The sequence below is a fragment of the Canis lupus genome, chromosome 13 (genome assembly GCF_011100685.1).
Source record: "Canis lupus familiaris isolate Mischka breed German Shepherd chromosome 13, alternate assembly UU_Cfam_GSD_1.0, whole genome shotgun sequence".
NCBI classification, from domain to species: Eukaryota; Metazoa; Chordata; class Mammalia; order Carnivora; family Canidae; genus Canis; species Canis lupus.
This window is the reverse complement of record NC_049234.1, coordinates 54,313,811-54,338,378: the sequence shown is the minus strand read 5'-3', so window position 1 is coordinate 54,338,378 and position 24,568 is coordinate 54,313,811. Positions and strand designations below refer to the sequence as shown.

The window sequence follows — 24,568 nt, the reverse complement described above, 5'->3', positions numbered from 1 at the left end:
AATTTCTCAGCAAATGCTTTGTTTTGGGATCAGGCTCAATTTTAGAGGCATCGTTAATCTAAGTTGTTCAAGATGAGGTTTAGCAGAGACTGTGGGTTGGAGATATGAGTGGGAAAGATGACCTTCGCTACAAATTGTTTGTACCACTAGGGAAGTTAGAGCTACTGGAAATTTGGGTGAGGTTTCTATTACACCTGGGAGAAGCTGGGGGGTGGGATTGAGGACTGACTTCAAGTTATGTGCAAATAGTAAATATTTAAATAAACAAATAAATAAACCCTCCTGTGGGATTTGTAAAAACTTGAGTTTGGATCAGAGTTAATCCTCCTTAAAACTTTCTATAATCAGCTATCACATTTGTGCCCTTGAAAAACTCCTTCTAACTGTGTATGAAAATGGCATCCAGGAATTTAACTTGATCATAGTCTGGGGGTACTGGCCTGAAGGAATTCTTAATTTACGTGAGTGAGTAGCATTGTAGCAAACAAGTCAGAAGGGGAAAAAGTATCTTATGTACAGGTAACATCAGGAAAACATCTTCATGAATATATTCAAAGGACAAATGTAATGGGGCGCTTTAAAGAGATGAGGTGACCAAATAACAAAATCCCAAAGAGAATATATAAGAATGATTACACGAATCGAAAATTATCAGTAAATCTTCCAAGGTTTTGCATAATTCCAAGGAATAAAATCCCAATAGTAGTAATCCAGTTTATCACACTGGGAAGCTAGACAGGAAATCTGTTACATAGGCTGCAACAAGTTCATTTAAGAACAGAATATTAAAGAAGGTTTGAAAAAATAAAAACCATTGAGAAAGAGTTCTGTACTGTATGGTAGATACTTTATTCTAAATGGATCCCAAAGATGATTATGATGAATTTTTGTTTGAAGGAATAAATGGTAAGACATACAGTACTGTAAAATAATTATTCTTTGGATGAATTGGGCGGTGGTATGAATAGGAAAGAAAACATACAGTAGATATAGGGCTAATTTTTAGATAACTTCTTAGAGTTTTTAAGGGCCAGAACTAAAGACAAAAATAAGAGATGTAATAGATCTACCTTAGAAAGAAAGGAAAGTGGGGTTAAATAAACAAAAAATTGCTGGCTGTGAGATATTGAGAATGAATGGCAAGTTAGAATATATGAAGATGTGAAGATGTAGTGCCTAGGATTTTTATTTTAATAATAAAGAGTACATTCTTTTGAGTAAACAAAGGTGAATACGTATGTTGCTGAGGTGACTGAAGTGTTTATCTGGAAAGGTGAATCTTGGATTTCACCTACCTAAATATGATACACACGCCTGAATGCAGGGAAGATAGGACCCTGGGAAATAAGACAAGATTAAAGAAGGAGGTTAAAGACTATCTTCAGAGATATACTATGAAGAAATAAAAATGTAAAGTACTCCACATATCTGAGATAAAAAATAATGAGATGAGGAGTTTCTGACTTGGGGGAATAGGGGAATTAATATGGGATATCAAGAAGATCATTATGATGTCTGCCACCAATAAAGTCACCGACTGAAAGGAAGAATACATATCCTGAAGGAAAAGATCACTGCCTTGGACACACCTCAGATCATAAATTCAATTTAACCCCCCCCGCAAAGTCAACGCTAGAATAACTTATTGGATGTCACAAGAAAGTTATACCCTTCTACAAGAGTAACTTTAAGAAATACTTTTAAAACTAAAGACTTTAAAACCAGATTTAAACATATGATTAGTCAATATAAAATATTATTTTCTTTAAATATATTTCAACTTGACCGGGTCTTCCATATATCACATATTCCAAGTTGATGAAACTCTTGAGAAGGAGGGCACAGCAACGTTATATGTGATTGACCTTAAAATCAAGGTCACAAAAATGTGTTCATTTAAAGCAATTTTTAGTAAAATCACACACCTTACAACTATATAAATTTAGATCATAATGCTAGACAATTTTCCATATTTTAAAAATACTAATTTTATTTTAACCATCTCCACAGTTAGCAAATAAATCACATGATCTCATCTTTTCGTTTAAACAATTGTTCTCTATTTGTTGTGATCAGTTGATGCAAGATACTTCTAATAATAATTCCTGTTCATGGGGTGGTTTCCTATCTAAGAATGTATTGTAAATTTTCCGTCTGTGGGATTGGACAGTAAACAAAATCTATCACTATGAAAGCAAATAAGTTCCTAAACTTTGGAGGCATTTGTAAGTAATTTCTTCTCTATGATTTGGAAAGGATGTCAAAAGTTAAAATGTTTATATTTTAAATAAATTTTCACAGACTAACCATTAAAACTAAACTTGGAAAAAAGAAGGATATTTGGCTTATATTATGTAAATCAAAATCTAGCAAATAAAAACAGACTAATAAGCAAAATAAAAGATGATAGGTTTTTTGATGTATTTTCTCCAGATTTGGGGGAATATTTGCAATCACCATTCCTACCTAGGCAACCTGATATAAAAAATTTAATGTCCGGCAGCCCTGGTGGCGCAGCGGTTTGGCGCCGCCTGTGGCCTGGGGTGTGATCCTGGAGACTCGGGATCGAGTCCACATTGGGCTCCCTGCATGGAGCCTGCTTCTCCCTCTGCCTGTGTCTCTGCCTCTCTCTCTGTGTGTCTATGAATAAATAAATAAAATCTTAAAAAAAAATTAATATCATCACTAGGTTATGGTTGTTATACCACTGCCCCAAATAACATATGAAAGTCAATTAAGATTATATGTAACAAGGATCCCTATATCAAAGTCAGCTTGGACACTCTTTGTCCTAATTTATTTTATGTAAATAAGATGCAAATTACTTGAGTAAAAGTAATTAAGAGCACCAGCATCTCAATATTTCTGAATCATATGTTGCGATTGTTAAATTTTCTAAGTAGCATTTAGTGGAACAAAAAGCTGACAGGAACAGGTTTAAACTAAAGTAATACTAGTTTGGGGATAGGAAAAAAAAACATTGCTGATCATAAAAATAACTACTGAATATATGCATTAAAAATATCTTCCTTAGGACAGTGTGATTGGAATAAGTTCATGCAAACGTCACCTTTCCAGATAAAACTATATTCTAAGTATCCCCCAGCAATGTCTGTAGTGTACTCTAACTCTACACAAATATAGCATCTACTCATTTGTACTGCAATCAATTTAATTCTAATCTTCCCCCCTCCTAAAGGATACACTAAAAAAGGGGGAGAGAAGAAGTGGGAGGGAAGGAGAAAGACAGAGAATTAAAAAAAGCAACCACAAACAAAACAGTAGATTAAGGGAACTTCATTTCAAAAATCGAAATGATACCCTAGGACCATGACTACCAGAAGCACATATACACACAGATATCATTATATATATATATTTATATATATTTTATTTTTCTCCTCCTAGATCTTTAAATATGCTGGATAAGTTTGTAGATACTAAGATTAGATGTGATTTTTACCCCAAATATACAGGGTGCCTCAGGTATGTATTAGACAGTATATTTTTACTTCCACAAAGACTATGAAATTGCTCTACGCCTGGGACAATGTGCAACTCTATGATGCTTAGCAGACTATATAGCCACATAATTGCCCATTTTCACTGCTTCCAATGAGGCCTGACAGCTCACCAATTTATTACAGTGGCAGATGACTAGAAAAAGAAAGTTCTCGTTTTCTAACTTCTTTTCAGAAAAGATTTCCTGAAAACTCAGGATTGAAAAAAAAAGAGGTTTATGAATAATGGAACACACTGCTACACTCAAGCACGTTTTATATCGTTGCAATATTCCTATCACATGGAACAAGGTCCCAAAGTTGCAAAAAAAAAAAAAAAAAAAAAAAAGCAATGCATTTAAGAACTCCTTAAAGTAATCACAAAAGTAATAAATATGAAAAATCATTTCTAATTACCTCTGTTGAGTGACGCTGAACTGTTTATATCTCCAGTAATGAAGGAAGACTCTGACTGCTTTCGGACCGTGTCATTCCACATTCTACGAATTCGGCTCTGGATGGGGGAAAGGGAAAATAGGAAATGAACTCAGCAGGCAGTGAATTTTCACACAAATCATTCTTTTTCTTTCTGTCATAGTTATATGAGACCTTGGTTTCTGGAATCTGGCAAATACATAACTTTTACATTCTTGCAGTACAGTAGCACAAGGACAGAAACTAAATTCACCATAATAATTGGTTCTCATTAAGTGTATTCCTAAATGCTTATACCAAAAATAATTGTAACTATGAAAAAGCAATAAATGTAACGTACTATACCAATTTACCCATGTTGAGGATATATAGACATGTACTCTAGACAGTTAGAATTTAATAATTTTAGTTTCCAAAGTGAAACAAATTATTTTCATTGTAACTTTTATTGGAATGGGGTATTTAAATATGTATTAAATTGTCAGTTTTATTAACAAAAGATTTAGTCTGAGAATTCAGAAACTTGCAAGGAAGAAAAAGTTTGGTAAGAAAAGAACAGAGTATTATTAAAAAGCTATTGAACTTAACATTTTCCATATATTTTGTAAGACCAGTGTAATATTACAGGTTACAGATGATTTCTGACTTTTCTTTCGTTTGAAGGAGATAAAGGAAGTCGATTCACCCTTATTTATTTCTTCACAGTAGGTAGTTTTATAGAGAATCAAAAATTCTTTTTTTAAAAAAATATTTTATTTATTCATGAGAGACACAGAGAGAGACAGAGAAAGGCAGGGGGAGGCAGAGAGAGAAGCAGGCTCCATGCAGGGAGTCCAATGTGGGACTCGATCCTGGGTCTCCAGGATCACACCCTGGGCCGAAGGCGGTGCTAAACCCAAAAATTCTTACATTATGATTTACATTCTCAAATTCAGTTTTCTAAGTGTTAGATAATTGAAGAAGGTGGTGTAGTATTTTTCCATTTTGAGGGGAGGAGATTTTTTCTGGTTTATTATTCTGCTATTTTACTGATTTTAGGGATCAAAAAAGTATTCACAATCCTGTGAGGAAGAAACAAAATATTTTCAGCTTTTCTAAGGAAGAAATAGTTTTAAGAACTATTATTACTAGTAGTGTTAGTGGCAAAACCCTGCCCACAAATGGGTCAATGCTCCAAATATATTTAAACTCCTTACCTAATCTTAAAATATTAGAAAACTTGTTTTATAAATATTAGGACATGTTAATTCTTCAGAAATATTGTCTATACTGTTTTATAGGCAACGGAGACATCCACACACACATACTAATCTAAGAATAAAACTTCTCAGATTAAAGAATTAGAGGGGTGCCTGGCTGGCTTAGTGGGGAGAACACGTGACTCGATCTCTGGGTCATGAGTTTAAGCCCCACATTGGATGTGGATCCTATTTAAAAGACACAAAATAAAATAGATTAAATTTTTTTTTAATTAAAAAACAAGAATAAGAAAACTAGTGCAGGATTATAGATCCTGAGCACTTGAGAAATGTTTCTATGGAAAAGTACTTCAAAACTTGAAACTGGGGATCCCTGGGTGGCGCGGTGGTTGAGTGCCTGCCTTTGGCCCGGGGTGTGATCCTGGAGTCCTGGGATTGAGTCCCACGTCAGGATCCCTGCATGGAGCCTGCTTCTCTCTCTGCCTGTGTCTCTGTCTCTCTCTCTCTCTCTGTGCGTTTCTCATGAATAAATAAATAAAATCTTTAAAAACAAAACAAAACAATACTTGAAACTGAAATCCTGGGAACAATTCTCTCTCACTTGTTTAATTAATTAATTAATTACAAATAGTAATTACCCTCTACTGCATGCTACTAGATTAGTTAAGTGATAGACGCAACAAATTATCACAAAAATAAGCACCGATGTAAATAAGATGCTCAAAAATCTCCACAGAACCATTAATTATTATAGCTGAAAACTATGAACCCAAATGACTGTCAATGGTAGGATGGATATATAGAACAGTATACTACAATAACAATAAAAAGCAACATAGCCTCCTGAAACAACACAGATGTCTTAATAAAGAAAGAAAGTAGAAGAGAATATGTACTAGAGGATTTCATGTGAATAAGTATCAAACACATGCAAAAGAAAATGCACTGTTAAAACTTAAGATGGGGGTTACGTTAGAGGTGAATGATGGAGAAAGGTTCAAAGAGTTTCTGAGGTACTCCCAACATTCTAATATTTGACCCATGGAGGGGAAATAAATCACCATGCATACACCTATATTTTATGTCCTTTTGTTAATTTTGTTACACTACATAATTTAAAAAGTTTAAGGCACATAATGAGGAGATATGTCCTTGCCTAGGAAATCCGTGAGCACCACCTGAAGAAGTGACATCCGAACAGATTTGATGGAATTTTGATCCTTTTTAGGTGACATTTACATGAGCTTCTCCCATGACCTCATCTTCTGTGAGTCTCCCCAACCTGGGCTAGCCACACTGGTCCTCTTGCCATTCCTTAACAAGCCAAGCACGCTTCTGCCTTAGGCTTGTACAATTGTTTCCTCTGTCTAACGCGTTCTTCTCCCAGACACATGTATGAATAACTCCATCTCTTTATTTTTTTGCTCAAATATTTTCTCCTTAAAGAGACCTAGCTTGTTCTTCTACTCCCCCCACCTAACCGTGTTATTTTCTCCTGTAGTCATTATCACCTTATACATGAACTAGAATTACAATGTATTTATTTCTTATATGTAAATATAATGTCTAATATGTCTAATGTCTGCATTAGATTTGAGGCCCTAGAAAAAGAGAAGATTTGTCTTTTTTGTTTATTGGTGTATCACACCATGAAATAATACCTGGTATATTATAAATATTATATGTATGCATACATAAAATGTATTTTATATGTAAAATGTGTATCTTATATATGTCAAATCTTTAAATATTTCAATTAATTCTTTCTGTATTCTAGGCTTTACACTATGGCACTTTCATTTATTCATTCACTGAAATTTCACATGAACTCCTTGAAGCAAATACTCTTATTCATCTGAAAACTAAGGTTCAGAAGTTAATTAGCACGTCAATGTCACAGATCTAATAAGTGACAAAATCTACATCTGAATCCACTCAACTGGTTCCTGATCTAGGAGGTTAACAACTTACTACTCTATATCAAATAACAGTTGAATAGAGAAAGGAGAAAAAAGATAAAATATTGCAGGCAGAGGAAAAGTATACATTATATAGCACAGAGCCAACACTTAAACGTTCATGGAATGAAGTAGGATGATATGAGGATGAAAAAAGTCACAGAATACTATACACAATAATATACCACTTTAAAAAAGGATTTTAAAAAGCAATATTAAACATTTTTTTGGAGATGGAGAAACTATTAGAATAGGTCAAGGAAATGAAGAACAAAAGTTTTTTGGTTGCAGGCACAGGGAAGGGAAGGGAAAATCTATGGAAAATGTTCAGTTCCTGAGTTCAATGTTTTCACAGGTATTCATTTTATTATTATGCTTCATAATTTAACAGATGTTACACACATTGTTTTAGGTTTCAAATAGTATATGATAAATGTAAATACATCTACAAAGTCAATAAAACAAATAAAAAATAAATGACAGACCGATTAAAGAAAGTCACAGTGGGAAGGACAATATTTTAATCATAGTTTTTATAAACACAAACCAATCCTATATATATATATATATATGTCTGTGAATATGTGTTTGTGTGATTATGGTGGTTACTAAGCTTTTTTAAAGTCTTTTTTTTTTAATTTATGATAGTCACACAGAGAGAGAGAGAGAGAGAGAGACAGGGACATAAGCAGGCTCCATGCGCTGGGAGCCCGGTGTGGGATTTGATCCCAGGTCTCCAGGATCATGCCCTGGGCCAAAGGCAGGAGCTAAACCGCTGCGCCACCCAGGGATCCCTGGTTACTAAGCTTTTATAAGTGATTATTTGCACCAGGAAGTAGGTATGGGGGAGCAACAGGTGGAGAGGATTTTCTTTTTATTCTTGCCAATCACACTCCTCCATTTTCTACATGGAAGCCACATGATCTGTATTATGTGGATAATCTCCCTGGCCACTTCCTTTTCTAAATCATCTCATAGGCTTTCTAAAGTAATCGAAATAAAATCTAAATTTGCATACACTTACAAACTATTATTGATCCATCTCTAGCCTTCTCCTTTGTCTTCCTCACCCATTCACTTTCATCCATTTAGCCAATGACATTCTTTCCATTCCTGATTTTGTAAGTCCTCCCCGAACTTAAGGGCTTTGCATTAGAGTTCTCTCACCTGGAACTCTTCCCCTGAATTCCTTCCTGTCATTCAGAATCTTGGTGTCAATATCATCTTCCAAATTAATCTTTCTCCAGTACTTAATCCAAGTAGCCACCTGGGCTTTCTGTATCAAATCACTACATTTGGATCTCTACCAGCTTTCATACTTTGGTATTTTCTGTTGGTTTGTAAATAAATTTTCTGTCTTCCACAACTAAGATGAAAACTCTAGATCACAGGGGAAGTTGTCTTTTAATCAGTGTACCTCCATAGCTTAGAAGTCTGCCGTTATATAGGGGATATTCAAAATTTCTTAGTAAAAAATTAAAAATATAGTGATTGTTATTTTACAAGTTCTCTGTTATGGAAAAGACATCCATAGTTACAAAATTTTATCTTAATATCAGTATTTTAGACTATCAGTATTTTAGACTATAATATGAAATACATTATTTTTACTAAACAGACTGGATTTAAGTAACTATTACTTTATGTAGCGTTGGACTGTCATAGTTGATCAGAATTAGTATTATATTAAGTGTAAGAAAACAATGTAAGGGTTTTTTTTTTTGTAGGACTAGAATTGTGATACAAGAACTATAACACTGAAGAAAAATATGATAGAGTTTAAAAATTTATATCTGAAATTATATTCTGTAATAATGACACTAATAAGTGATGGCTGCTCCAATTTCTCAAGTACTTACAATTTGTTTTCAGTGTTTTGAATATATTATTTCAAACTTCCTAACAACATAAGAAATAAATATTATTACCACTATTTTACGGATGAAAAATCTGAGTGTCAGTGATATTAGGTAACTTGTTTTGTGTCATGGCTGGAACATGCCAAGGCTAGAATTCAAACCAAGGGCTATCCACACAGCAAGCTTATTATTATTCTATTAACCTGCATTGCTCTTTTAGCTTAGAATTACTGCTAAACATTAAGCAATGTTTTTTTAAAATAATACATAAATTCCCAAATAGGATTGTTTCATTAACGGTATTTGACAAATGACTACGGGATGGTAGCTGATGAGCTTGGCTATATGAAAAGCATGTAGGAATAACGACATACACGATCTTAGCAATTTCAATTTAGAAGTTGTGGAAAAGATTATTACAAAAAGGGAGGTAAGGATTATCAGTTTGAAAATAAACGTGTGGAATCTAAGAGCCTCATGTCAGAAGCATCATCCAGGTGTACCCTACCTACAGTTATATGATACTTCAGATTTCTAATTCGCCAATTTAGCAGTCCTACACTTAGAAATCTCAGCCCACCAAAACTGAGACAGCTAATATGCAACTTTTTTTTGTAACATCAGTAAGTTAAAGAAATAATAAGTACAATTCAAACTATTAATAATTGTTTATTATATGTAGGTATAAGTTTCATGTCTATTATGATAATTTGTGGTTGCTAATTTAAGTGTTAATAGTTGGAAAGTTTGACAGTTACACATTAGTTTTAAATTTTTAGTTGGAAATGTTAGATGAAAAGATTAGATGTGGTTTTAGTCGTAAGATAAAAGGGAACTCCATCAGTTTAAGGAGAGTGTTTCTTTATGAGAACATGTTCATAATATTTCATTTATGAATCGTTCAAGTGCTAGTTACGGGCATGTGACTGTCCAGTCTGAAGTGAATGTGTTTGAGAGAATGGTATGTTAAGTTTGTAAATGATTTAAAGTCAGGGATATTTAATTTTCTAGGCATATAAATGGAATTCTTGTTCTTAAATGGAATCATTTAATCTATTAGGTTTACAACACAAGCATTGAACAAAGAACATCTGAAGTAATCTTTCTTATTTTATACAAACTTACTGAACTTACAAAAAATTAAGATTTATAAATCGAACTAAAAGGGTTAAGAAAAACTAAGTTTCTGATTCACACCTTTATCAATTTGAAGTGTTCTTTAGAAATCAATTGACAACACTGATAATATGATTGTTTTTCCCCTTGTATCAGGAACTCTTGAAAATTTTAGTTGGCTAGTTTGAACTCAGACTCACTCATAGCCCGCATAACCCTGTCTTTTATTTGACTGGCTCATTTCAGCACCCTCAAGTTGCTGAAATTTCTACCTAATAGTCTTTGCGCTAACACCATGGGTTGGGAAAATGGGAGGTTATTTGAAAGTTGCTTGAAAGTTTACAGCTTCCCAAGTGACAGTCGATGTTGCAGATACATCAAGTGCTGGATAGTGGGAGGCAGCCAATGATGCTGCTATGGTGTCCCTCACTGCCTTGAACTGTCTTCAACTTATCAGCATATAATGAGTAAAGACTGTTTCACTAAACATACCATTTAATAAGTACATATTTTCAGTATGCAATAAGAGAGTTACTACACTGGTTAAAAGAGAAAATTCCCTTAAGAATCATATATATAAAATATTCTCTTAGAATTGGTGGGTAAAGTACCAACTCCCTTTCTTCATCTTCTATGTCCATTCAACTAGGAAAAATTTGAAATCATTAATTACTATGCAAACTGAGACCCTAAGTTTCATAATTTTATTGCAATGTGGTTTTTGAAATTTTTGTCATCATCATTCCTGTTTAAGACACTGAAACAATAAAACAACAACAACAAATTTGACGTTTTAAATGCTTGGGATAGAAAATAGTTCTGGTCAAGAAAGGACAACAACTCGCGACTGAATATAGGTAAGAGATATTTCATTTTAATGAAAAACTATTTACCTGTGAGCCTGTGGAGTAGCGTCCAGGAGTTCGAGAACCAGATGTTTTCCCTGAGCCAATGGAACTCTCTGTACTTTTGCCACTACAACAATGCGTTCGCAGGCATTTCCCATACTCTTTTCGTACCTAGCCAATTAAATATTAACTTCTGTTAGAACATAATTCATTTCAGCTGAGAACTATGGTATAAAATGTATGTGAGTTTCATTTTTAGATAATTAATATAATTATTTCCTTGCCCTACAGATACAAGAAAGTCTGCTCAGCATATATTTTACAATATAAAATGATATTCAAGCCACCATGCTTGAAATTTTGCATAACTGGAGCCTTTTAAAATATGCACACGCGCACACACACATGCCTAATCATGCTAAAATGCTACTACCTCGTAGTTCAAAAAATAAAAACTTGAGACCCTGTGTTTAGTCTCGTAAATTTGATTTGAAGTAGCCTATTGGTGCAATTGTTCTTTGAACAGAGGTCTAGTGAGAAAGCTACAGAGAAATGAGGGGATGGACACGGGGAGAGACAGGAAGAGAAAAGAGAAAAAGAATGTTTAAACACAGAAAAAAGGGAATGTGTTGAGCTAAGAATCTCTTTTAAATTTGTATTTCTTTAAGTTTATTTCTCTTAAAAGAGGTCAAATTAGTAACTTTAGAAGATAAAATTCAAAATATTTTTATTTCTCTCAAATTAGTTCTATTCAATAATCACAGATTGCTTTCTTTTATTAAATTCTTATCTTGCTTGTAAATAAGATCACAGGGAAAAAAGGAGATAAACATTTTTTAGTTGATGTTTTCAATCAGGAAAACACATCAACAAATTCTGGGAAAACTTTTATCCCGTTTAGAATGTTTATTAGTGCCTCTTTAATCAAACAAGAGGTACAAAAATAAACAGGAAATGCCCTAAATCATACTTCTGCTATCCACAACAACAAAAATAATCCCCAGTTCCGTCTTCATCAATTAAAAACACATTCTGGGACATTTTATTGGTTATACATTCCAAATTTATGATTATGAAATAACACAGTATATATAGTTATTCTTAGCTTTTTACATATTGAATTCACATGAGTTCATTCTTTCCACAATCTGTGACAGTGTAATATCCCAATGTAATTGTATTTAAAGCTAAGTTATAAGTATGTGCTTTTTTGAGGGACATTATTTAGAATCAAAGGCAAAGAAATAAGAGTGTCAATGATATATAAATACTAGCATTCAAAACTAAGTGATTATATCTTAATATTAGAAAGTTCTTTCTGGGCAGCCCCGGTGGCACACTGGTTTAGCACCGCCTGCAGCCCAGGGTGTGATCCTGGAGACCCTGGATCGAGTCCCAGGTCAGGCTCTCTGTATGATGCCGGCTTCTCCTTCTGCCTGTGTCTCTGCCTCTCTCTCTCTCTGTCTCTATGAATAAATAAATAAAATCTTTAAAAAAAAGAAAGTTCTTTCTATCAGAGATGTAGCAGAATCAAAGATAGAATACGTTCAAGTTTGTTTGAAGAATTCACATTTATTAAGTGTTTATTTTGTGATAGGAACAACAATATAAATACAGGTGAATCAAAGCATGGAGGAAGGAGGGCTTGCTGTCACTAGGTAGGGGGACCCAGGAAGGCTTCTCAGAGAAGAGGGTTTCTGAAAGAATCTTCAAAAGATAGGTTGGAATCTGTCAGGTTAGAGAATGTTGTTGAAAGAAAGGACAGACAAGATGGACAAAGGCAACCTAGGTATTTGTGAAGAGTGTGGGCAACCTTTGAGGACTTTCTCTGCCTTATGTGAAAAAATCCACCTCTCACAGGTACTCTATGATCAGAAAGCTCCTTCTAAGAGGCCACATTTCTAACATTAATATGTAAACATTATTATTAAAGTAATCTATTAAATTATCCCTTTCTCTGTATCTGGAAAAAATAAGAACAAATGCTTTAATTAGAATTTGAGAAAGCTTAAAATAATCTCTACCCAAAGGTAAGCACTATCAATTGCAGTTTCATTTTAGTCTTGAATTAATGAAGTATCTCCAAAAACCTAAACTTTGATCATAACCTACGTCCTCCCACTTTGTTTTTCTTAGTGTACTCAACAAGTATATTTTTCTTTTTAGAAAAGAAAGTGGTTTTTAATTAAGCAATTTAAACCTAAACAAATATTTTAGGAGGGAGGGAGAGAGAAAGAAAGAGAAAGAGCCACTCCCATACCCATTACAAAGGCAGCAGTATTATATAAGCCACAGGAATTCATCATGGACTATTTACATTTTCCAACAAAGACTAAATATTTTGAACTGGTTATATAAACAACTGGCAAACCAAGATATCTAGTGATGCTAAGTTCCATGTTTAGGTATATTACTTACTGAATCTTTACTGACTTTATGTTTCTATTTCTGTTTAGTTTTGAAGCACTAAGCATGTATTTTAAAAAGAAAAAAAGCTAAATAAAAGGGGCTATGTCTATGAAATATTTTTCTTTAGGTTACAATAAAAGTTATTTATTTTTTCAATCACTTGCATAGTCTAATCCACTATTTCACATCATACTCCATCTTACCACTATCAGATATGATACCTTATTATTTTAACATTGTTCCAGAATATAGAAGATGGGAAAAGAAGTACACCTTACCAATGGAATATTTCTTTTACGCTCTCAGATCAGAAATAAAATAATTTCAATACCCTGTGGGGTTTATAATCAAGTGCATAACAAAAGAAAAGTGATAACTTTAACATCACCAGTAGAAATACTGGTATGAGTCCTATCATGCAACTTTGAATAGGACTGATAACTCAAAGTTTCATTTTTGTTAAGGAGTTGAATCAATCAACAAATAACCCTTATAAGGCAAAATATCTCAATAATGTAATATTTCATATTTCTTTAATCAAAACATTTGAGCAACTACATCAGCATGGACACATTATTGAAATTCAATCAGATGGCTTAAGAGAAACTTCCTAAGAGACTTAATATTGTTAAAATGTGCATATTACCCAAAGCCATCTATAGACTCAATGCAGTCCCTCAAAACTCCAATAAATTTTTCACAGATATGGAAAAAAAATCCTAAAATTTGTACAGAACCACTCTCCCACCCCCACCCCTCCACAATAGCCAAAGTAATCCTGAAAAAACAGAGCTAGGGACATCATACTTTTGCTTAAAAACTATAGTACAAAGGTGTAATAATCAAAACAGCATAGTGGTGGTATAAAAATGGACACACAGATGAAGAGAACAGAATTAGGCCAGAAATAAATGAAGGCATTTACTGTCAACTAACATTTCACAAGGGAGCCAAGAATACTTGATAGGAAAAGGACAATCTCTCCAATAAATAGTTTAAAAGCTATTATACTTTAATACTATTAAAGTATAAATAATCTATATAATCTAAAAATTATTATACTATAAAAATATTATATAAAAAACTAGATAACTACGTGCAGAAGAATGAAATTGGATCCCATCTTACACTACTCAAAAAATTTAGCTAAAATGAAATACAGGGGAAAATTTCCTGGACACTGGTCTTGGCAATGAGTTTTTGGACATGACATCACAAATAAAAGCAACAGAAGCAAAAATTAGTAAGTGGAACTATGTCAAACTAAAAAGCTTCTGCAGAGCAAAATAAATAATCAACAAAATGAAAGAGCAATCTACAGAATCAGTAAAAAATAAATAAATCAATATTTTTGCAACTGCAATTTTAGGATGTGCACTAAATATTTGGGAAGGTTCCTCTATTGTAATATAATCTCTTTTCTAAATTAATTCTAATCCAATAGATCAAAATCCACCCATTCCCTTATACTCTTTTTACTTTTCTGTAAACTACATTTATACGTCTGAGTCATCATTACTATTTAACTAACTATTTAATTAACTATAATTTAACTAATAACTATTTAATTAACTATTTAAATAACTAGCCTTATTTATGACTATGTTGATACACTTTTCATATGTACCACCACACACAACTGAAACAGAATACAACCAGACTCATCTTGACAAGTAGACACCATCTCAAGTTTTGATTTAGGTCCCATCAATCTCTCAAACCAAAAATCACAGACATAGATATCTTCACTCTTTCTATGTTTTGCTTTGTTTTCCAAAGAAAAATTTCAGGTGTTGTTACTTTCTTAGAAGAAATTTTCACATTTTGACATTTCATTTTCAGAGCCACTTCTCAGTATCTCATAATTATTTTTATTACCTCCATGTTACACATGAAGAAACTGGGGCATGAGCAGGTTAATTAACTTGCCCAAAGTCACATATGCTGTTAAGTAGAGAAACTAGGATTTATACCCAGACTTTCTTGGCTCAGGGGTCTATGTGATTGGAACCATAATGATCATATTTTTAATAGAATTAAAATGTATAAGATGAGAAAATCAATCTTGAGATTTCTAAAAAAATGCAATGGAAGTATTTAGTGGCTAAATTTAACTTTGAAAATGAATATTTTAGGTCCTTGTAAATGTAAAAAAATCACAAAAATAGAGCAGCATGAAAAATTAAATATTGCATTCTAATTATCCAACTCATAGATTTTATAAAAGATGCTTTTAAAGAAAAGAAGTACAAAGATCATTACTAAGTACTTTGTTGTTCATTTAAAAAACACAAATGTTCTCATAATGATAAACATTCATATTTTCCAGTATATACAAACTTGTTTTTAAAGAAAAACAGAAAAATATATATTTCCTATGCCATATATATATGGCATATATATATATGTATATATATATATCTCCATCCTACAGCTCCATAACATCTTAGAAAAGCTATTTCTGATACACAAATTCCATGTGTCTGCCAATAAAAATATTAAAGACTATAAGGTCAAGCCTACAAGAGTATAATTTTTGTTCACCATCCAAATTAGAAAATATTTTGATTGTTTTTTTTTGCTATTAAACATATTCACCAACTATTATGCTTCTGTTTTGTGTCTTTTGTTTTACTATTAAAAAATAAAATTAATGAAGTAACACATTTATTTCAGAGACCAAAACATCAAGAATGACTTATGTTATGGTTGCTTTGTTAACATGAGATATATGCCATTTATTCTTAAATAGAGAATTTTTGCTTACCTTCTTTTGTAGGACACAATGGAAAATGAATATAAACATTCCCTGTAGAGAATTGAATATGGTGAAGAGATACGCCATGATGACTGTGCTTTCATTAATATACATGAGTCCGAAGGCCCAGGTCAATCCTAATAGGCAGAGAAGAGCTATTGCACCTATTACCCATGACCTGTAGAGAGAAAAGAAAATGAAGGGTTATCAAATGATTGGTCTTTAATTACCACAGTCATATATCAACAATACTGACACTGAAAAAAATGTTACGGTAAGTTTTATTGACAGAAAATGTAAGACAGGTGGTATAAGTACTTTAAGATTTTAATGGGGACTACAAGTTTTCAAACTTGAGGAGATATACATGAATGAGAATGTTATGAACACAGAAATTCATTTAAGCAAAAGCAGATTTGTACTATTAAATTATTCATGTATTTGCAGCACATATGCAAATGATATGGAGATGTAATTATGGTGAATGGCAAGGGGGAAAAAGTCTATACAGCTATGTTAGTTTCCACTGGCCTCATTGTTATGATAATATGTTTGATTGGACTCTCTCCATTAGTGCTTCACCTGATACACTTTTGCCCCATTTTTCCAAATTTCCTCTTTTTCCATAAAAATTTTAGTGTTTACTGACAAAAGCAGAGCTTGTATTAGAAGGAAACAGTATATGGAATATATGTATGAATTTTAAAAGTTCTATTTGTCTAATTCTACAGTTATGTAAAACACGTGCGACACAGTGGGTGGGAAAAATTGTTCCACTCTGTATCATAATCCTCATTGTTTCAGCCTTTGGGTTGCTGTCTTCTAGGTTAAGTGGGATGAGACTTTGAAAATCAGGCAACTGGCAGCTTTGTTGAAAAGAAGTTTAAGAGCTCAGGGCACCTTCATCTCTTTGAAGGGTCTGTAAACTCGAAGGAGAAAATGAAGCTGAGAATGGGATGGAGTGGTATGAACAAAGTAGGCTAGAATGGAAGACAATTCTCACTCTCACTCCATTCCCTTAGTTTCTTCCAGCTGCCATTCACAATAGTAATAATATATCAATGGGTGACAGAAGTCCATATATTTGTGGCTGTGTGTTATATATTTGCTATCAACATAAAATGAATCTTTCCAATAAATGGGAATCCAGTAAGTGAAAATGGAATCCTTCTCAACTCCTCTCGAAGTATATAGGAGAATAGGACCAAACCAGCCTAGATCTCTATATACTCATGAACCCACCCTCTCCTTTCCCAGCACACCTTCCTTGAACAGAGTAAATATTTCTTTTCAGCGACTATACTTTTCCACTTGCATAGTCTAAGGAAGCAATATTTATGGGGATTGAAACTTTGCAAAAAGAAGCGGTTAAAAAAAAACACCACACGTATTTACCAAATCTGAAGCTGGGTTGAGTAAAGTTTTCAGAGAGAACTACGTCTTAAGAAAGATATGGTCCCAAAGTAGTCAATTAGTATTAATGTCTTGTTAAAATTAATCATGACTATTTACTGTTTTTCTTCTACAACCATCAGCTACTATATTTTATATGGAAATATCCCCTAAATTTAACATGTTCAATTTAAAACATTAACATTATTGAATAAGAATCCCTAAAGGAGACTTGCCATTGTATGTGACATGTTTACTTATATGAATCAGAAAACATCTTAGATATTAATATTTTAGTTTATAATTAAATTGAAAAATACGGGAACTCTCAAGGTAAAGCTCTCAGCTTCTTACAGGCGTTGGAAAAAGGAAAAATGGAAAGAATACCATTAAATCAAGGCAAAATTGCTATTTCAATTTAGAAATAAAATGATACAATAAAATACTCAAGACAGCTAGTATCTACTAGAAAACACATGATGGGCCCAAGAGTTAACGATATAGAACTACAATGAGCCCAATTTGTAAAGAAAAAAAAATAAGCAAGAGCATGAAGAAATAAGTGAAATGTCACTGGAGAAAGTGAAAACAAAGGACTCTTCACCAGAAGAACAAACTGAAAGTCTATAGTAAGGTCACCCATTAGGTTGCCCCAATCTTAAGTATATTGTGGCAGGACACAAAATTTTTAAATGTACAAAAGAAAAGAGCCCAAATATCAACATTTGAGTTTATTCTTATGAGATTAGTACAGACTTGTAGCTTTGTTTTAGGAATTTAAAAGATAGACTCATAAACAGGTGATATGTGTCAAAATTGAAAGAGGTAATTTTGGGTCCAAAAAATTGAATTTTTGAAGGAGGTATTTTTTTCCCTTTTGGATATTTAAAATAGAAATTCATTAATATCCATTGCAATTGGGTAGCTTTGTACTTCTAAGATCATTTTGAAGATACACGGCTAAACCACAAAATAATTTTAGATGAGCGATGTCCAAACAAACAACAGAAATGACGACATATGCAGCACAGAGGAACACATCACAATGAAAGGAGAAAGCTATTAAAAGCGAAACAAGTCTGTACCACATGAAGTTGCTACGACTGTGGCACTGATTTCAGGTGATATCCAATTAAAAGAGGTGAAGCAGAATTTGTTTTTGGCAATACACCTGCAGCATATTTATCCTGCATACAAGTTGTATGCCTGAGTATTTTCCTGCACAGTTTGCTCTTCTGCCTCAAAGTGAATGACAGAAGCTCTAATGATTTTTCAGTACTGATCTGACAGCTGGTTCATGGGACCACACTGATAAATGGAATTTATCAGCCATTCAGGTCATTCTTACTTGATGAAGGGTCTGTTATCCTCATAGCTAAAGAATGCATAGACATAAAGACAAGAACACCAACATTAGCATTTTATGACAAAAGATTTCATATGAAAAATATTCTCCTGGTCCCCAAAGGCCTCTGTACCCCACCTCCCTAAAAGGCATCATTAACCTTCCCTTTATATCCAGAAGGTAAATCCTAAAATGACCACGAGAACTTACATAACAAGGAATAAAATCAATTTTACAATACTGCAATATCCCTTATGAGGCTAAAAAAATTCCATTTTTTCATCATGTGTTCATATTACTTGTGACTTGACAGAGACATTTATTTCTTAGAGATCGCATTTCTCTAGAGAATGAGAAATCTTATGAGCAATCTGGAAAAGGCTTGGGGGTATACTTAAAATGACAGATTTCATGTCACCTAAAGGTATCCTGATTCGGTAATATTAGTAGGTAAGATTACTTAATTATGGACAGTACGTTTCTAAGTAATTTTAACTTGCATATGATTGACCTGAGTTAAATTTGAACACTACAGCCCTTTGAAAATAATCGATCCTGACTACTTTAAAATTCTTTCTGTTAGTGTACTAGGAAAGAAATCTGAATCATCTTTAGTAGTAATAGAAGCAAACATACAGCACCTGTTCATTATCACTTATATTAACTTTTTTTTTTTTGTATCATTCCAATAAAATAAGATCGCAGTGCCAAATGAGTGAAGATAACTTAGGGAACCTTTTGGATCATCTTTTTATAAACAGTCTGTTCAATGACTTGTGATAGAACAGAAAAGAAGAGAAACTGTTCTTTTCTCTTATCTCCTGCTGGGGACAATAGTTTCCAATATTACAAATACACAAATAAGGCTCTTGGACCCAAAATGTGATGTATTTTTGCCTAACGAGAACTATGAAGGGAGACTTCATCCTACAAAATGATGGAAGAGTAAAGAATGGAGGGAGAGCCTGGGATTTAAAACCAGTTTGCCTGCAATTCATATCCTAAATCAACCACTTAACTAGCTAAAGGCAAAAATTAATTAACGTATGGTTGGGTCAGTTCATACCACTATAAAATGGTGAAAATTATATGCAGGTTTCTTGTGATAATGAAATTATATATTATGCATAAAGTGCTCAGAACAGTGCCTGACACGTTTTATATACAGTAAATATGATATTGTTATTATTAGACTAAAGCTAGAGTAAAGTCACATTGAAAATATAGAATCTCTCACCCAAAGAATAAAACACCAAATAATAGATGTTGAGTAGTTAAATTCATTTGAGGACATTTCAGGAGCAATATTATGCAGCAAAATAAATGTGGCAGAAATAGGTTTGTAAATGGAGCAGAGAATGACTAACTGTGCTGTCTAATACGGTGACTACTGGCCCATGGGTTTATTTAAATTTAAATTCTTTAAAATGAAATAAAGTTTAAAATTCAGTTCCCTAGTCACACTAGTCACATTACCAGCACTCAAAAGCTCCAGTAGCTGCCATATTGGACAGTGCAGTTCTAGAACATTTCTGGGTTCACAGAAAGTTCTACTGGACATTGCTGGACTAGGACATTCAAAGAGCGTCATAAGCCAGAAAATGGAATTCCAAGTGATATTTAAATAATGCCATGGATGTGTGAAAGGATAAACAGAGAAAAAGAATTTCTAAGAATTGATCATCTTTAACAGTTGCGAACTGTTCCTAGAAACAAAATCTTGTACATGGATCAATATTGAAAAGTTATAGAGCATAATCATGTGATATTTATTCCATTATATGCATTCCCATTGCATCAGTATATTCCATCTGTGATTCCAAGTTCTTGACTGGAATAACTATTTCTACTTTTATTTGTATAGTAGGGTATCAAGTAAAGAAAGTTTCAAAGGTTAGCAGATAGGAACATATGCAAACATGCTATACAGAATTGTACTGAACTAGCCAAATGTTTCAAAAATAAAATACAAAACTTGCACTGTAGTCGCTGGAGTGAGATGTTTTCCCATTACAGTGATATATCAAAAAAGGGTACAATTCACCAGTTTTTGTTGGCAATTATGGGAAAGCACCAGTTGTTCCACTCAATAACAAAGACTGTAATTCCAGCTTCACTTCCAGTTAGCTATAGCCATGCATTCAAGGAGTGTCCACTGGGATGTGAACAGAAGTAAACTGTGACATTTCTGGGTCTTGCCAATTAAAGGATTGGAATTGGGCTTCCCTTGGCCATTTTTTCCTCCCCCTTTGCTAGCAGAAAATGACAAAAGAGCCTCAGACCCAGAAATGGAAGCTGTTTTTTGACGTGGAGCCACTGTATTAGATTTAAGCCACGTTTATGTCACAAATTTAAGCTACTAGATTTTAGGGTGTTTCTTTTACAGTGGCTTAGCCTGTGCAATAATTAATGAAGCATGTAATTTGTATCTTTTAGCTATAAGAATTACCAGCTCATATTTAATATAGAAATCCATGCTAACGGACAGAGAACCATTCGTTAATTTTGTTTCCAGATTATCATAAATAACACACAATAATTCCAAATCTGAAGATCACTGAAGATTACCTATAATATGTCAGTGGCTTCCATCATTTTGTCTGATATTTTGTTGGCTTAGAGGATCTAGTTTTACAAAGTCTCTCCACTATATTCAAGTTAAATTGATAATAATGTTGCCACCAGTTATGGTGGCAAACTTATATACTTATTGATTCACTTAAAAAATATATCTACAGAACTAGTCCCAAAGCTGAATAATTTTCATTCTGACTTACCAATGAAAGTCTATTGAAATAAAATCTCATTCCAGGTTGTATGACTAAAACAATTTCACTACAAGTATTTTAAGATTTTATAAAAATATGGACACAAGGTTTAAGATGCTCTTGGCAGATGTTAACAGAAACTTTCAGGTTATCCTGTGAAGTGGTGACTTTCTGAAAACGAAGTAAAATACTTTGTACATACAATTTTCAAGGTACAAATAGAAAAAAGAGCCTCATTTCTTTAGCAAAAACATTTTCCTTTGTCAAACATTTTATCTTCTTTTTTTCAAATAACATCTAAAATTGAAAGCTTTAAATATTAATGTCATAAAATTATCTTAAAAAGTGATCGTTAGAATCAAGATCAGAATTTTTAGGGATCTCTGCATAAAGTGACAATATTTATGCATATATTTATATATTCTGTAAAATTGCAAAGTACACAAGAGGGCTACTAAAATCTAGCCCAATGGAAACTTAGCTCAAAATTCATCTTCAGGAGGATAGATGTGTCAGCCAAAACATTAACTTATACATACTAATACTGTGATATAAAGGTTTATAATATAGTTTATCAGTGTAGACAGATGATGAATGGATAGAAACAACATGAATGAATCAAGTTAGTTATAGGATATTCTTTCTCCGATTTCAAGAGTTCAAAATAGAGTATTGTGTTTGGAAATAATTGTGAAAGGAAATATCTAAAATTCCCATTCATCCAATGAAAACTTTCATAAGCTCAAAAGGTGTAAAGCAATGAAGTAGTTGCATTATTTAATCTGTAAAATTTTTTGAGCACTCCTAGATGCTAAATGTGAATGTATTCTGGGATCCTCTGGAATTGTTGGGTAGTTAGCTAATTGTTGTTGGTAATTGAACTGTAAGTTTAATAGTGAGAAAAAGAGCTATCAAAGTGTATATAGATATCCTGATTAGTACCCCAATATTGCCAGGTTCAGTATGCAGCTAAATTTACTTTCTCTGGAATAAAACTAATTATATCAAAGGAATAAAGATATTTCCCTTTGAATTTGGTTTGGGTTACCATAAGAATGATAAAGATAATGTCAGCGAATTTCTCAAGGTAAAATGTATTTCATTTTTCATAGAAGAAAAAGTAATGATAAATACTTCTGCAGAAGGCTTTCCCTATTGTCCCTTTTAATCAGTTCCTAACTGAGGTCGAAGAAGATTCAGTTCCCCATGTTCTAAAAGGAGCTATTTCAGCAACCCAACTAATGGACTTCACATAGAAGTGGTCTTTGAGACATTACTTTGCAAAACTACCAATCCAGGGGGCCCAGTCCTAAAAGCAGAATTGGAAAGACAAGACCTGTTAGGACTACAGTGTTCACAGACCAAATGAAAGAGTGGAAAGAGGAAGGAAAGTAACACCTTCACTTGTACTAATTTTCTAGCAACAAATGTTAGCCAGGGGAAGAATGTTTTAAAAAGGGTATGTTATTCAAGTTTTAAATTGATCAGACACCTAAAAACCAGAATACCCTGGCCAAGTTGCAACATCTAAGACAAATTAAGAGATCTTCTACCCAGTGGTTAAGGAATATTTAAGAACATAGCTCAAAGAGTAGTGAACAGAGAAAGATGCAAGTATTTCATGCTTATACCTCATTTTGTTAAAAATGGTTAATCAATTAGTAACACGTAGGATAAAAATCATGACAGCTTTATATTTCTTTTAAATGTATTTTATGTTAGTGGGACTCTACTACCCTAGAATTACATCCAATTCCCTCTCATACCCACTATAGGAAAATGAAAGAAAAGTTACTTAGCATATAACTCAATATATCTGAGTAAAATATGAATAATGTTTCATTATGGTCATACATTTAAGACACTAAGTATTAAAGATATAAAAAATTCTTAGAAAAATATGAAAGTCATATAACATAAATGTAGAAATCATCAACAGCAGAGAAGATTATTATATTTCAACTATGGATTTTATTGCTATTAAAGTATGACTACTAAAAGCTATATTGCATCATGTTGTTCATTTGAAATTTGTTAAGAGAATGAAATGAACCAAATAAATAAAATAAATAACTCAGAATATATCCTGAACATTTTCATTCCTATGCCTCAATGTCCCTATAACAATATTACAGATTCGAGAGCATATACCAACATTAAATTTTTAATCACAGATTTCACATTGCTGATGAATTGGGTAAGTCTGAAATTAAGCAGAATTGAGTATAATAAATCAGGATCAATAAATATTAAATAAATGATTGATAAAACTTTAATTATATTATCTTCACAACTCAATGTTATGCAAATTTTTATAACTCAATATAATATGGTCAAATAATTCATTTATATATGAAAGAACTTAAGGATATCAATTGTGAGAATGAATAATGAACTATTTATATTGTATATAGACAGCTACAGTCTTACTACAATTTAGTGTCTCCATCTATTAGATTTATAAAAATGACTTGGTAGGTTTCACACATATATCAAATTTTGGAATCTTATGTTGAAAGCAAATAATATCACCCTATGATAATTTATTGTTTTTAACATATGAAAGATAGTATAGGTTTTCCCCACTATCCAAGAGTATTCTTATGAAACCTTTCTTAAGTTCAGATAGCATAAAGCAATGAGGTAGTTGCATTAATTAATATGTAAAATTTTTTGAGCATTCCTAGATCCCCAAAATGATTTCTCTTGGGCTTTTATTTTTCTTTTTTCTTTAGGGTTTACTTATTTAAAAAAAAAAATCTGTACCCAATGTGGAACTTGAACTCACAACCCCGAGATCAAGAGTTGCATCTTTTTCTGACTGAGCCAGCCAGGCATCCCACTCTTAGGCTTTTCTGATACCTTGGGACACATCTTGCTAACAGATGCACAAAATAAACTGAGATAAAGCACAGATGTTCACAGATACAAGGCAAAGCTATGGTGACTTGATGCTGAGATGCTGAGTAGAGTTCCCAGGG

The 24,568-nt window shown here is 33.0% G+C and overlaps 1 protein-coding gene across 1 annotated transcript in view; it reads right to left on the bottom strand.

The window, feature by feature from the left end:
* ADGRL3 (adhesion G protein-coupled receptor L3) overlaps window positions 1–24,568 on the bottom strand; it is an 866,124-nt gene that overhangs the window by 29,082 nt on the left and 812,474 nt on the right. Inside the window, exons 22-25 of the mRNA XM_038556190.1 lie at window positions 18,823–18,849; window positions 16,092–16,260; window positions 10,961–11,086; window positions 3,918–4,014 (exon numbers count right to left, since the gene is read on the bottom strand). Coding sequence (XP_038412118.1) covers window positions 3,918–4,014; window positions 10,961–11,086; window positions 16,092–16,260; window positions 18,823–18,849 — 419 coding nt within the window. The remainder of the gene's footprint in view (window positions 1–3,917; window positions 4,015–10,960; window positions 11,087–16,091; window positions 16,261–18,822; window positions 18,850–24,568) is intronic.